Source organism: Seriola dumerili, unplaced genomic scaffold (assembly GCF_002260705.1).
Source record: "Seriola dumerili isolate Sdu_G_001 unplaced genomic scaffold, Sdu_1.0 BDQW01000290.1, whole genome shotgun sequence".
NCBI classification, from domain to species: Eukaryota; Metazoa; Chordata; class Actinopteri; order Carangiformes; family Carangidae; genus Seriola; species Seriola dumerili.
Genome location: NW_019174545.1, coordinates 1,259,836 through 1,270,862, shown reverse-complemented (window position 1 = coordinate 1,270,862; position 11,027 = coordinate 1,259,836). Strand labels below are relative to the sequence as shown.

The 11,027-nt window shown below is 33.5% G+C and overlaps 1 protein-coding gene across 1 annotated transcript in view; it reads left to right on the top strand.

Annotated features, from left to right (window-relative positions):
- The window catches only part of bmpr1b (bone morphogenetic protein receptor type 1B), a 41,128-nt gene extending 30,328 nt beyond the window's left edge, over positions 1-10,800 (top strand). Inside the window, exons 8-11 of the mRNA XM_022757759.1 lie at positions 7,656-7,953; positions 8,175-8,350; positions 8,537-8,667; positions 8,762-10,800. Of these exons, the coding sequence (XP_022613480.1) occupies positions 7,656-7,953; positions 8,175-8,350; positions 8,537-8,667; positions 8,762-8,887 (731 nt within the window). The 3' untranslated portion in view covers positions 8,888-10,800. The remainder of the gene's footprint in view (positions 1-7,655; positions 7,954-8,174; positions 8,351-8,536; positions 8,668-8,761) is intronic.
- Positions 10,801-11,027: the final 227 nt, after the last annotated feature.

Sequence of the window (11,027 nt, the reverse complement as noted above, 5' to 3'; positions counted from 1 at the left end):
TTTTTATGACTTTTTATGCCTCACTATACTAGGATGGATATATTCCTTACTATACTATGACGTTTTTATGCCTTTTTATGCCTTACTCTACTATGACGATTTTATGACTTTTCATGTCATACCATACTATGACATTTTTATGACTTTTTATGCCTCACTATACTAGGATGGATATATTCCTTACTATACTATGACGTTTTTATGCCTTTTTATGCCTTACTCTACTATGACGATTTTATGACTTTTCATGCCATACCATACTATGACATTTTTATGACTTTTTATGCCTCACTATACTAGGATGGATATATTTCTTACTATACTATGACGTTTTTATGAATTTTTATACCTTATTATACTGTGACTTTTTTATGACTTTACATGCCTTACTATTCTATGACGTTTTTATGCCTTACTATACTATGATGTTTACATGACTTTTTATGCCTCACTATACTATGTCGTTTTCACGACACTTTACGTCTCACTATACTAAGAAGGTCTTATGCCTTACTATCCCATGATATTTTTATGCCGTATTATACTACGTCGTTTTTATGACTTTTAATGACTTACAGAAAAGATGATTTCTTATGACAGAAAGATGCAAAAGTCAACAGAGACAGATAAGCCAACACTTCGATGTGGCTGGTTTTATTTGTTCATGAAGGACAGATATGGTAAAAGGCACATCAAGGTTTCTCTCTGAATCACAAAAGTTTGACTTTATTGCTTGGTCTTTTCCTCTTCGATGTGTGTGTCAAGCTGATGTTGATCTTGAGGTCTTCATGTCTGTGGGGCCACGTAGCTGTTAGTCGTCCTTCCTCAAAGCTCCTGAGATCAGTCTCCATCTGTGGAACTTTAACCATATGAGCAAACACAAACATTCATCAATTTAAACATGACTTCGAGATACATCCCAAATACCTCAGTGTCATACACATATATATTGTGAAAGTTTTGATTCCTTTTTTTGCCGTGCTATAAGACATTTTTATGACTTTTTATGCCTTACTATACGATGACGTTTTATGCCTTAATATACTATGAAATTTTTATGACATTTTATGCCTTACTATACTATGACGTTTTTATGACTTTTTATGCCTTACTATAATATGATGTTTTATGCCATACTATACTATGACATTTTTATGACTTTTTATGCCTTACTCTATTATGACATTATATGCCTTACTATACCATGACGTTTTTATGACTTTTTATGCCTTACTCTACTATGACATTATATGCCTTACTATACCATGACATTTTTATGACTTTTTATGCCTCACTATAATATCATAAAGTCATAAAAATGTCATGGTATAGTAAGGCATATAAAGTCATAAAAATGTCATGGTATAGTAAGGCATATAAAGTCATAAAAATGTCATGGTATAGTAAGGCATATAAAGTCATAAAAATGTCATGGTATAGTAAGGCATATAAAGTCATAAAAATGTCATGGTATAGTAAGGCATATAAAGTCATAAAAATGTCATGGTATAGTAAGGCATATAAAGTCATAAAAATGTCATGGTATAGTAAGGCATATAAAGTCATAAAAATGTCATGGTATAGTAAGGCATATAAAGTCATAAAAATGTCATAGTATAGTAAGGCATGAAAAGTCTGCCATACTATACTATGACATTTTTATGACTTTATGATATTATAGTGAGGCATAAAAAGTCATAAAAATGTCATAGTATAGTAAGGCATAAAAAGGCATGAAAACGTCATAGTATAATAAGGTGTAAAAAGTCATAAAAACGTCATAGTATGGTATGGCATAAAGAGGCATAAAAACATCATAGTATAGTAAGGCATAAAAAGTCATAAAAACTTCATAGTATAGTAAGGCATAAAGAGTCATAAAATTTCATAGTATAGTATGGCATAAAACGCCATAGTAGAGTGAGGCCTAAAAAGTCATAAAAACGTCATAGTATAGTAAGGCATAAAAATTCATAAAAACATCATAGTATAATAAGGTATAAAAAGTCATAAAAACGTCATCGTATAGTAAGGCATATATCCATTCTAGTATAGTGAGGCCTAAAAAGTCATAAAAACATCATAGTATGGTATGGCATGAAAAGTCATAAAAACATCATAGTATAGTAAGGCATCAAAAGGCATAAAAACGTCATAGTATAGAAAGGCATAAAATGTCATAATATAGTATGGCATAAAACGCCATAGTAGAGTAAGGCATAAAAAGCCATAAAAACTTCATAGTATAGTAAGGCATAAACAGTCATAAAAACGTCATAGTATAATAAGGTATAAAAAGTCACAAAAATGTCATAGTATAGTAAGGCATATATCCATCCTAGTATAGTGAGGCCTAAAAAGTCATAAAAACTTCATAGTATGGTATAGTCATAGTATAGTAAGGCATAAAATGTCATAAAAACGTCATTGTATAGTAAGGCATGAAAAGTCATAAAAACTTCATAGTATGGTATAGTCATAGTATAGTATGGCATAAAACGTCATATTATAGAAAGGCATAAAAAGTCATAAACATGTCATAGTATAGTATGGCATAAAAAGGCATAAAAACGTCATAGTATAGTAAGGCATGAAAAGTCATAAAAATGTCATAGTATAGTATGGCATAAAAAGGCATAAAAACGTCATAGTATAGTAAGGCATGAAAAGTCATAAAAATGTCATAGTATAGTATGGCATAAAAAGGCATAAAAACGTCATAGTATAGTAAGGCATGAAAAGTCATAAAAATGTCATAGTATAGTATGGCATAAAACATCATAGTATGGTAAGGCACAAAAAGTCATAAAAACGTCATAGTATAGTATGGCATAAAAAATCATAAAAACGTCATAGTATAACAAGGTATAAAAAGTCATAAAAACGTCATAGAATAAATAGTAAAGCATATATGCATCCTATTATGGTGAGGCCTAAAAAGTCATAAAAATGTCATATTATAGTATGGCATAAAACGTCATAGTATAGTAAGGCATAAAAAGTCATATAAATGTAATGGTATAGTAAGGCATAAAATGTCATAGTATAGTAAGGTATAAAAAGTCATAAAAACGTCATAGTATAGTAAGTCATATATCCATCTTAGTATAGTAAGGCATAAAAAGTCATAAAAACGTCATAGTATAGTAAGGCATGAAAAGTCATAAAAATGTCATAGTATAGTATGGCATACAATGTCATATTATAGAAAGTCATAAAAATGTCATAGTATAGTAAGGCATAAAATGGCATAAAACGTCATAGTATAGTAAGGCATGAAAAGTCATAAAAATGTCATAGTCTAATAAAGTATAAAAAGTCATAAAAACGTCATAGAATAGTAAGGCATATATGCATCCTAGTATAGTGAGGCCTAAAAAGTCACAAAAACGTAATAGTTTGGTATGGCATAAAAAGGCATAAAAATGTCATAGTATAGTATGGCATAAAACGTCATAAAAACCTCATAGTTTGTTATGGCATAAAAAGGCATAAAAATGTCATAAAATCTTCATAGTATAGTAAGGCATGAAAAGTCATAAAAATGTCATAGTATAGTATGGCATAAAACGTCATAGTAGAGTAAGGCATAAAAAGGCATATATGCAACCTAGTATAGTGAGGCCTAAAAAGTCACAAAAACGTCATAGTTTGGTATGGCATAAAAAGGCATAAAAATGTCATAGTATAGTATGGCATAAAATGTCAAAAAAACGTCATAGTATGCATAAAAACGTCATAGTATGCATAAAAACGTCATAGTATGCATAAAAACGTCATAGTATGCATAAAAACGTCATAGTATGCATAAAAACGTCATAGTATGCATAAAAACGTCATAGTATGCATAAAAACGTCATAGTATGCATAAAAACGTCATAGTATGCATAAAAACGTCATAGTATGCATAAAAACGTCATAGTATGCATAAAAACGTCATAGTATGCATAAAAACGTCATAGTATGCATAAAAACGTCATAGTATGCATAAAAACGTCATAGTATGCATAAAAACGTCATAGTATGCATAAAAACGTCATAGTATGCATAAAAACGTCATAGTATGCATAAAAACGTCATAGTATGCATAAAAACGTCATAGTATGCATAAAAACGTCATAGTATGCATAAAAACGTCATAGTATGCATAAAAACGTCATAGTATGCATAAAAACGTCATAGTATGCATAAAAACGTCATAGTATAGTATGGCATAAAAAGTCATAAAAAGTCATAAAAATGTCATGGTATAGAAAGGCATAAAAAGTCATAGAATGTCATAGTATATATGGCATAAACACCATAGTAGAGTAAGGCCTAAAAAGTCACAAAAAGTCATAGTATGGTATGGCATAAAAAGTCATAAAAACGTCATAGTATAGTAAGGCATAAAAAGTCATAGTATAGTAAGGCATAAAATGTCATAAAAACGTCATAGTATGGTAAGGCACAAAAAGTCATAAAAACGTCATAGTATAGTAAGGCATAAAAAGTCATAGTATAGTAAGGCATGAAAAGTCATAAAAATGTCATAGTATAGTATGGCATAAAACGTCATATTATAGAAAGGCATAAAAAGTCATAAAAATGTCATGGTATAGAAAGGCATAAAAAGTCATAGAATGTCATAGTATATATGGCATAAACACCATAGTAGAGTAAGGCATAAAAAGTCATAAAAACGTCATAGTATAGTAAGGCATAAAATGTCATAAAAACGTCATTGTATAGTAAGGCATGAAAAGTCATAAAAATGTCATAGTATAGTATGGCATAAAACGTCATATTATAGAAAGGCATAAAAAGTCATAAACATGTCATAGTATGGCATAAAAAGGCATAAAAACGTCATAGTATAGTAAGGCATGAAAAGTCATAAAAATGTCATAGTATAGTATGGCATAAAAAGGCATAAAAACGTCATAGTATAGTAAGGCATGAAAAGTCATAAAAATGTCATAGTATAGTATGGCATAAAACATCATAGTATGGTAAGGCACAAAAAGTCATAAAAACGTCATAGTATAACAAGGTATAAAAAGTCATAAAAACGTCATAGAATAAATAGTAAAGCATATATGCATCCTATTATGGTGAGGCCTAAAAAGTCATAAAAACGTCATAGTTTGGTATGGCATGAAAAGTCATAAAAATGTCATAGTATAGTAAGGCATAAAAACGTCATAGTTTGGTATGGCATGAAAAGTCATAAAAATGTCATAGTATACTAAGGCATAAAAAGTCATAGTATAGTAAGGCATGAAAAGTCATAAAAATGTCATAGTATAGTATGGCATAAAACGTCATATTATAGTAAGGCATAAAAAGTCATAAAAACGTCATGGTATAGTAAGGCATAAAATGTCATAGAATGTCATAGTATATATGGCATAAAACGCCATAGTAGAGTAAGGCCTAAAAAGTCACAAAAAGTCATAGTATGGTATGGCATAAAAAGTCATAAAAACGTCATAGTATAGTAAGGCATAAAATGTCATAAAAACGTCATTGTATAGTAAGGCATGAAAAGTCATAAAAATGTCATAGTATAGTATGGCATAAAACGTCATATTATAGTAAGGCATAAAAAGTCATAAAAACGTCATGGTATAGTAAGGCATAAAATGTCATAGAATGTCATAGTATATATGGCATAAAACGCCATAGTAGAGTAAGGCCTAAAAAGTAATAAAAGCGTCATAGTATAGCATGGCATGAAAAGTCATAAAAACGTCATAGTATAGTATGGCATAAAACGTCATATTATAGAAAGTCATAAAAATGTCATAGTATGGCATAAAACGTCTTATCATAGAAAGGCATAAAAAGTCATAAAAATGTCATAGTATAGTATGGCATAAAAAGGCATAAAAACGTCATAGTATAGTAAGGCACAAAAAGTCATAAAAACGTCATAGTATAGTATGGCATAAAAAATCATAAAAACGTCATAGTATAATAAGGTATAAAAAGGCATAAAAACGTCATAGTATAGTAAGGCACAAAAAGTCATAAAAACGTCATAGTATAGTGAGGCCTAAAAAGTCATAAAAACGTCATAGTTTGGTATGGCATGAAAAGTCATAAAAATGTCATAGTATAGTATGGCATAAAACGTCATATTATAGTAAGGCATAAAAAGTCATAAAAATGTCATGGTATAGTAAGCCATAAAATGTCATAGAATGTCATAGTATATATGGCATAAAAGATTCATAGTATAGTAAGGTCTAAAAAGTCATAAAAACGTCATAGTATGGTAAGGCATAAAAAGTCATAAAAATGTCATGGTATAGTAAGCCATAAAATGTCATAGAATGTCATAGTATATATGGCGTAAAAGATTCATAGTATAGTAAGGTCTAAAAAGGCATAAAAGCGTCATAGTATAGTAAGGCATGAAAAGTCATAGAAATGTCATAGCATGGTATGGCATGAAAAGTCATAAAAACGTCATAGTATGGTAAGGCATAAAAAGTCATAAAAACGTCATAGTATGGTAAGGCATAAAAAGTCATAAAAACGTCATAGTATAGTAAGGCATGAAAAGTCATAAAAATGTCATTGTATAGTAAGGCATAAAACGCCATAGTAGAGTAAGGCATAAAAAGGCATAAAAACGTCATGGTACGGTAAGGTATAAAATGTCATAGAAAGTGATAGTATAGTAAGGCATAAAAACGTCATAGTATAGTATGGCATAAAAAGTCATAAAAACGACATAGTATAGTAAGGCATAAAAAGTCATAAAAACGTCATAGTATAGTAAGGCATGAAAAGTCATAAAAATGTCATTGTATAGTATGGCATAAAACGTCATATTATAGTAAGACATAAACAGTCATAAAAACGTCATGGTATAGTAAGGCATAAAATGTCATAGAATGTCATAGTATAGTATGGCATAAAACGCCATAGTAGAGTAAGGCATGAAAAGTCATAAAAACGCCATAGTAGAGTAAGGCATGAAAAGTCATAAAAACGTCATAGTATAGTAAGGCATATATGCATCCTAGTATAGTGAGGCCTAAAAAGGCAAAAAAACGTCATAGTATGGTATGGCATGAAAAATCATAAAAACGTCATAGTATAGGAAGGCATAAAAAGGTATAAAAACGTCATAGTAGAGTACATAGTACTCTACTATGATGTTTTTATGCCTTATTATACTATGACATTTTTATGACTTTTCATTCCTCACTATACTATGACGTTTTTATGCCATACCATACCATATCGTTTTTATGACATTTTGTGTCTTCCTATACTATGTCACTTTTGTGTTTTTTAAGGCCTCACTATCCTATGTAGTTTGTATGATTTTTTATGTCTTCCTATATTATGTTGATTTTTTGACCTTTTATGCCTTGCTATACTGTGATTTTTTCATGTCTACTTATGCCTTACTTTACTATTTTTTTTTCATGACTTTTTAGGCTAAAGTGGTCTGTTCTGCTGTATTTCTGAATGAGCCTCACTGATATACCTTCACAGTGAAATTCTAAAGCACACAAGTTAACAGTAAAGATAGAATTACCAAAACATAAGTTATATACAGTTACATTTCATGGCCAAGTCAGTCAGTGATGTGGAGATTTATTCTTCTTCCCTTCTCTCGGTAACCTTCCTCCATTCCCTGCCCACCCTATTCACAGGTTTTATAGCTGCAGATATTAAAGGAACTGGCTCTTGGACACAACTCTACCTAATCACCGACTACCATGAGAATGGCTCTTTGTATGACTACCTCAAATCAACCACTCTGGACAATAAAGCCATGCTGCGACTGGCCTATTCCTCTGTATCAGGACTCTGTCACCTCCACACAGAGATCTTCGGCACCCAGGGCAAACCTGCCATCGCTCACCGGGATCTGAAGAGTAAGAACATACTGGTGAAAAGAAATGGTACATGCTGTATAGCTGACCTAGGACTGGCGGTCAAGTTTATCAGGTGAGTGTGTCAGGGACATTCCTATTTAGCATGATTTGTAGAAATATTCCATAAAGTTCTTGATTTGAATCCATGTTTTGTTGAGTTTAAGCTCTGATAGTGGTTCAGAAATTTTCATAGATCAAAGCATTTTAAACTTTTATTATTTCAAAGGTTTCAGTAATGTTCATAGCGAGTTGATCTTTAATTTAAAAGGATTACTTTGATCTCTGACTTGGCAGTGACACCAATGAGGTAGACATCCCTCCCAACACTAGAGTCGGTACAAAGCGCTACATGCCTCCAGAGGTTCTGGATGAGACTCTGAACAGAAGTCATTTTCAGTCGTACATCATGGCCGACATGTACAGCTTTGGGCTCATTCTCTGGGAGATTGCGCGGCGTTGTGTCTCAGGAGGTACATGCGCTTTTTATCCATTCTTTTCTTTGTCACAAACAACTTGTAAAAGCTAGACTTCCACAGAACAATTAAAAAACAAAATACTTTTTTGATGGCTGTGCAGTATGGATTTTGAAAACATTCAATTTTTAGGAGTTAGTTTGACAGAACTGATCATGTTTCTTCTGAACTTATTCATTTTAGGGATCCTCGAGGAGTACCAATTGCCGTACCATGAGTTAGTTCCTACAGACCCTTCATATGAAGACATGAGAGAGGTGGTCTGCATCAAGAGACTACGGCCATCTTTTCCTAATCGATGGACCAGCGATGAGGTAAAATAGATCGGAATATGCCATGCACACACATACACATGCACAAACACACGCAAATGTATGACCTTCGTAACATAAATCTGTATCCCCTCAGTGTTTGAGACAGATGGGGAAACTGATGACAGAATGCTGGGCACACAACCCAGCCTCCCGCCTCACAGCCCTCCGAGTCAAAAAGACACTTGCCAAGATGTCAGAGTCACAGGATATCAAGCTGTGAGCATCCACTGCCAGGTGTGAGTTTACACACATAGAAAGGGCACTAACAATCACACTGGCACTGGTCCAGGCCGCACAAACCTTTTTTTCTGAGAAAAGGAGGTGGGACAGGAAGCAAGAAGATCACTTTGGAGATCACAGGATCAAAAACTTTGAGTCCAGATGCCCAGAACTCTGCAACCCAAGTCCCCTTTGAAAAAAAATGATTACAGGACTATGGTGGTTTACTAAAACTTAAATTAACGAAAAACAATCAGGCCTTGTGTGGCTCTGTTCTGTCCATCAGAGAAGATGAGACAATCTCATTTCAGACTAGTTTGAGGACTCTAAAACCAGATATAGGTTCCTGTTCACATGATCCAAAGGCCTTGGAGAAAAAGGTTGAGTTTGACTTGGCACTGTAGCTGCAGAGATACGCAAACAGGCTACTGACCAGTGAGTGGAATACTATATCACTGCTTTCTGTGAAAGCTACCCTACCTGTAGATGAAGGTCTGATTGACAGAACTGAAGGGATGTGCTTAAAGGCAATCTGTTATTGCAGCAAGACACCTCCTTTCAAACACTGTCACCCCACTACTGGCTTTATATTGTAATTGGACTGAACACATTTTTGTTACTCTTAAATTGACTGCTTTTTGTTACAAAGACTGACACTATGTGACAGGAGAAAAAAACGTATTTTGAGGCTTTAAAAGTTTTGTTTACGCTGGTAACGTTTGTAGACACTGAAGAAAAGGTAAACCTGTATTTTTGAGTTGTGGTGGGCTATGAAAGTTGCAAAAGTGTATTTTCCATGTAAAACTCAAACTCTTTAAGACAATATGTGAAAAATAAAATTTATATGTCCAAAAAAATTCTGTATTGAGGCTCTAAAGGCCTCTGTGTTTCCTTGTCCTCAAATGGAACTATTAAAAACAAAGGCATCACGTGTGATAGCATAATTAATGGAAGAACGGTGCCATCCGTAGTCGCTCCACAGCAATTACAGGAAGGGAAGTCTGTGAAGGCAGAAACTGTTGTACACTAACTGTAGCGGTGATGTCTTGCTTGACGATGTAGTGATCTATTATAAATGTGTGGAATTGTGTTAGTTTAGGGGTACCACAGTTCGTTTGTCGTGGTGGATTACTATCATTCAGTCATTCCCAGTAATACAGAGTGGCTCCCATAACTAGGCTGATGATGGATATGTGTATTTTAGGCAGCTGGACCAGAAGCTTTCACTTAATATATAACAAAGTATTGTTTAAAAACTGACTGGACCTAAAACAGCCATCCCCAAACTACCACACCACCAGAATTACCCTGTGGACATCATAAAGTCACTGTTTCCTGACCACCAGAGTGCCTCATACGTATAAATTAAAGCACATGTTGATCTGACCATTTTCAGTTGCCACACTAAAATCAAATGGCACTTGAGTCATTTAAAAAAAAAAAAAAAAAACTTCATCTAGCTTTTATCAGGAGAGTTTCTCCATTAATTCAAATTCTCACATAGTTGCAGTCAGGTATTGGGAAGCTGAACCAGCCTTATTTCCTCAGTCTCCAGGTAAATCTGGACACCTTTCATCATCACTGACTGTTGGGTCTTCCATGCTAGCCTGCCATCACAGCAGTGCCAGTTGAGATTTCCCTCAAATGGCACTAACTGACTCATTTTTAGTATTTGTAGTCCATTTGTAAAATCCTTGATAAACTTTCCTCCAGAGTTCAGTGAGTTTCTTTTTTTGGTCTTTGCCGACTGAAATTATGGGGTGCTAGTCACCATTGAAGGTTTGGGTGTGACAGATTTGTTGTGATATAAATGCCCTTTCTTTCCTCTTGGGTGTTGTGCCTTATTTAATCTGTATCTACTGTAGTTGTCTGTGAGAGAAAGTGGTGTTTTTATTCAGTGAAAAGGTTGAACATTCCCCCAATAAAGTGTTTCACTCATCCCCATGGCTGATGCACAGTTTGTAGTGGCTGAATGAGGTGCACACTAACAAGTCACTTGGCAGTGCCTCTTACTGTTAAGGCATGCTCTCCATATTTTCTTTGTTAAAAAAGTAGCATGCCTCATTACAACCCACCAGTGCTGCTGAGCCCACAGCATGTTAAACAGTGACACCATAAGGATTTTCTGTTGCAATTTCTTC